General features: G+C 41.8%; 1 protein-coding gene across 1 annotated transcript; it reads left to right on the forward strand.

Annotated features, from left to right (window-relative positions):
- Positions 1-246: 246 nt before the first annotated feature.
- Positions 247-1,478, forward strand: LOC139399911 (enkurin-like). Its single transcript, XM_071145037.1, has 4 exons — positions 247-376; positions 660-805; positions 892-1,124; positions 1,311-1,478. Exons 1-4 carry the CDS (start codon positions 297-299, stop codon positions 1,476-1,478), a joined length of 627 nt encoding a protein of 208 aa, XP_071001138.1. The 5' UTR covers positions 247-296.
- Positions 1,479-4,628: the final 3,150 nt, after the last annotated feature.

Genomic DNA, 4,628 nt, shown 5'->3' on the forward strand with positions numbered 1-4,628 from the left:
TTTTTTCCCCGACGTTTAATGACACCGGCCATATTCAAAGCATGTTGATGGTCAGTTATCCTGCGCTCTGCCACGCTCAGACGGGAGTGCTCTGACATCGGAGTAGACAGCCAGAGCGAATTTACAAACGCTCCCTTAGATTGAAACACGTTGATGCTGATGTCGCAATCAAACCGTGACAGTTGCCCAGGGAACTTGTCAAACAAAACATTCCAGACATTTGAATGTAGAGCCGGCTAGAGGTGACTAGCTAGCTATTATTTGCTTCTCAGAAAAAAAGTGCATATTCCAGAAATATGTCGACCACTATGTATCCAACAGAAAGTATTTACAACCTTATTCCAAGGGAGGAGGTTAAAATAGAGAAACCACCAAGGTATGACTGCCTATAGCTAGCAAACGTAGCTAGCTAACAATGTAACTGTATGTAGGCTACATTGTAGCTAGCTAAACTTATTTGCACCGTACACAGCCGATGGCATTTTTACTGTACCCAGCTAGCCACATATATTTATGTAGCCTATGTTTCTGTGTATTGGGAATGTATAGAGATACTTTGTTGCCACAACCTGCACAGTGAAAAAGACTGCACATTCTTCTGACTCATGCCATGTCCTGTAATAATCTATCAATCTTGTCTTTTTTATTCCATTGTCAAGGTATATGTCAAAGTTTAGGGCACAAGTTAAGCATGAGAAAATGCTGAATAAGCCTACCAACAAGACTATGGGACAAGTAAAAGTAGACTTGCCCTCTCCAGAGAAATATCTGCTCAAGCACTCCAAGGAACCCAAACTTCCTGAAAGTAAGCAATAGGATGAGATTACATCTCAATATCACTTTGTTTGGAGGTCATTTCCTAACTCTGTGTCTATGTTGTTATACCCTTAGAGCAACCATTTTCATATTTGGATGATGAGACTTTCAAAAAACCACAAATACCTGCCAAAGCAGACAACCCACTTATGGGCATTCACACCAAAAAGGACTTTGTAAAGACAAACGCCTTTGAGAACATCATGGCAGTGCCAAAAAAGCCACAGCCTATCTATGCCGACACTAAAACTGGAGACAAACAGCTCCTGGAAAATTCAGGACTACTCCCAAAGTACATCAAGAAAAAGGTGAACTTATCATTACATATGCAAATAGTGTTTTTTCTTTGTCTGTCAAGCAGGTAGTGATTTGTCCAAGATTTTGATTGCTATTCAAAGAAAGATACTTATATGCTTATTGCACAAAGACACTCAACCTATTTGAACTGAACTGAAGAGGAGCCCAACATAACTATTTTCCCATCCCCTCTCTAGGACTTTGGGAAGACCCCTGAGTACTTGCAGCATCGCACTGAGGAGGTGAGGAGGGCTCAGGATGAGTATGACAGCTTTGTCAAGGAACACATGAGACAGGGCACCATGAAACAGCTCTCTGAGGATGAGCGAAACAACATCCTACAGGTAAACCACTTAGGTCCTTAGAACCAAGCCAATAGAATCTGACCTAGAATTATTCATAAAGTTTCATTACATTCATGTATGTGTTTTAGTTGATTAGTCATTTAGATAAGATTCAATATTTGAACAATGTATCAAATGATAAATAGGCTTACAAAGCACTAGCATACATTCAAATTGAATGAAGGGTGTGAGAGGGGTAAGATTTGTGTCTGTTAATTTTTGGAACACGGATGGGCATTACGATTATTTAAACAAATATATATTTTATTTATGATAAAAAATAATAATAATTACGAAACATACACATACAAACAACAACATACAGAAGCATACAAACATCCACAACATCACCCCTGCCCAGACCCACCTACTCACACCCCCATCTCCAGTGCATCATCACTCCGCCACATGGCCTCAAACTGCACCATTTTATTTCTCTCCATCGCCCACTCACTTTCAACATTTGGATAATAAATCATTTGTATTTGTATTTATTATGGATCCCCATTAGCTGCTGCCAAAACAGCAGCTACTCTTCCTGGGGTCCAGCAAAATTAAGCCAGTCTATACAATTTTAAAAACATTACAATACATTCACAGATTTCACAACACACTGTGTGCCCTCAGGCCCCTACTCCACCACTACCACATATCTACATTAATAAATCCATATGTACAGTGCCTTGCGAAAGTATTCGGCCCCCTTGAACTTTGCGACCTTTTGCCACATTTCAGGCTTCAAACATAAAGATATAAAACTGTATTTTTTTGTGAAGAATCAACAACAAGTGGGACACAATCATGAAGTGGAACGACATTTCTTGGATATTTCAAACTTTTTTAACAAATCAAAAACTGAAAAATTGGGCGTGCAAAATTATTCAGCCCCTTTACTTTCAGTGCAGAAAACTCTCTCCAGAAGTTCAGTGGGGATCTCTGAATGATCCAATGTTGACCTAAATGACTAATGATGATAAATACAATCCACCTGTGTGTAATCAAGTCTCCGTATAAATGCACCTGCACTGTGATAGTCTCAGAGGTCCGTTAAAAGCGCAGAGAGCATCATGAAGAACAAGGAACACACCAGACAGGTCCGAGATACTGTTGTGAAGAAGTTTAAAGCCGGATTTGGATACAAAAAGATTTCCCAAGCTTTAAACATCCCAAGGAGCACTGTGCAAGCGATAATATTGAAATGGAAGGAGTATCAGACCACTGCAAATCCAACCTCCGAGGCTTTTCTCTATCAGGCCCAATCAATCAGAACATTTTATTTCCTCCATCTTTGAATGATGGGGCTTTTGGCATTTGGCACTCACTAGGCCTTTCCTCGCTAGCCCAATTATTATTTGATGGTACATTTGCCTCTTTTTCTCAGCTGCAGGAAAAGTTCAATCTCCCCCAATCCCACTTTTTCCGCTATCTCCAGACTAGAAACTTTGTCAGGGCTAATACACCTGGATTTCCCAATAGGCCTGCGAATACAGCTATAGAGAGCATCTTGGAGCTGAACAAGCTTCCTAGGGGCGCAATTTCAATTTCAGATGTATATGCAATCATTCATGACTTACAGAACCCTTCTTTGGTGCCTTTAAAGACTCGATGGGAAAAGGATTTGGGGGAGGAACTTGGGGAAGACGCCTGGGAATCTGTGCTGCACAGGGTGCACTCGTCCTCTTTTAGCACTAGACACAGCCTCATTCAATTCAAGGTGGTTCACCGTATCCACTGGTCGGGGGCCAAACTTGGAAGAATATTCTCTGATTTTGATCCTACCTGTGTCAGATGTAAGGTGGAACCAGCCACACTGTAGCATATGTTTTGGGGCTGTCATAAACTGTCAGGTTTCTGGGAATTAATATTTAAATGTTTCTCTGATATATATGACACTGTTATAGATCCGTCTCCCCTTACAGCCCTTTTTGGAGTACTGCCCATGGGTACCCCCCTATCAAGAATCCAGTCGGACACTGTTGCTTATACAACTCTTTTAGCTAGACGGCTAATACTACAGAACTGGAAGATGGCAGCTCCCCCATCTTATAAATATTGGGTGAGGGATGTGTTGTGCTCTCTGAAACTAGAAAAAATTCAATTCAATTCACGTGGGAACCCCAAACTGTTTGATGAGGCTTGTGTTGCTTGTTGTGTGTTGTGTGTGTTGTGTTGTGTGTTGTGTTTTGTTTGTTGTGTTGTGTGTGGTGTGTGGTGTTGTGTTGTGTGTTTGTGTTGTGTCTTGTGTTGTATGTTGTATGTTGTGTGTGTTGTGTGTTGTGTTGTGTGTTGTGTGTTGGTTTGGGTGTGTGTGTGTTTCGTGTTGTGTGTTGTGTTTGAGTGTGTGTGTGTGTGTGTTGGTTTGGGTGTGTGTGTTGGTTTGGGTGTGTGTGTGTGTGTTGGTTTGGGTGTTGTGTTGTGTGTTGTGTTGCTTGTTGTGTGTTGTGTTTTGTTTGTTGTGTTGTGTGGTGTGTGGTTTTGTGTGTGTTGTGTTGTGTGTTGTATGTTGTATGTTGTGTGTTGTGGTGTGTTGTGTTTGAGTGTGTGTGTGTTGTGTGGTGTGTTGTTGTGTGTGGTGTGTTGTGTGTTGTGGTGTTGTGTGTTGTGTTGTGTTGTGTTTTGTGTGTTGTGTGGTGTGTTGCGTGGTGTGTTGTGTGTTGATGTCATGTTGTGTGTTGTGTGTTGTGTTGTGTGTTGTGTGTGGTGTGTGGTGTGGTGTGTGCTGTGTGTTTTGTGTGTGTGTTTCGTGTTGTGTGTTGTGTTTGAGTGTGTGTGTGTGTGTGTTGGTTTGTGTGTGTGTGTGTGTGTGTGTGGTGTGTGGTGTGTGGTGTGTGGTGTGTTGTGTGTTGTGTGTTGTGTTGTGTGTTGATGTAATGTGTTGTGTGTTGTGTTGCGTTGTGTGGTGTGTGGTGTGTTGTGTGTGGTGTGTGGTGTGTTGTTGTGTGTGGTATTGTGTGTTGTGTTGCTTGTTGTGTGTTGTGTTGTGTGGTGTGTTGTTGTGTGTGGTGTGTTGTGTGTTGCGTGGTGTGTTGTGTGTTGATGTAATGTGTTGTGTGTTGTGTTGTGTTGCGTTGTGTGTTTTGTGTGTTGTGTGGTGTGTGGTGTGTTGTGTGTGGTGTGTGGCGTGTGGTGTGTTGTGTGTTGTGTTGTGTGTTGTGTGTTGGTTTGGGTGTG

This window comes from Oncorhynchus clarkii, unplaced genomic scaffold (assembly GCF_045791955.1).
Source record: "Oncorhynchus clarkii lewisi isolate Uvic-CL-2024 unplaced genomic scaffold, UVic_Ocla_1.0 unplaced_contig_7571_pilon_pilon, whole genome shotgun sequence".
NCBI lineage: Eukaryota > Metazoa > Chordata > Actinopteri > Salmoniformes > Salmonidae > Oncorhynchus > Oncorhynchus clarkii.

What these genes read in the sequence shown, in the direction of transcription:
- LOC139399911 (XM_071145037.1), top strand. Translation starts at nt 297, where the DNA reads ATGTCGACCACTATGTATCCAACAGAAAGTATTTACAACCTTATTCCA. An exon ending in AAAATAGAGAAACCACCAAG is followed by an intron (nt 377 to 659) that starts GTATGACTGCCT and finishes TCCATTGTCAAG; the next exon opens with GTATATGTCAAAGTTTAGGG. An exon ending in CAAAGTACATCAAGAAAAAG is followed by an intron (nt 1,125 to 1,310) that starts GTGAACTTATCA and finishes TCCCCTCTCTAG; the next exon opens with GACTTTGGGAAGACCCCTGA.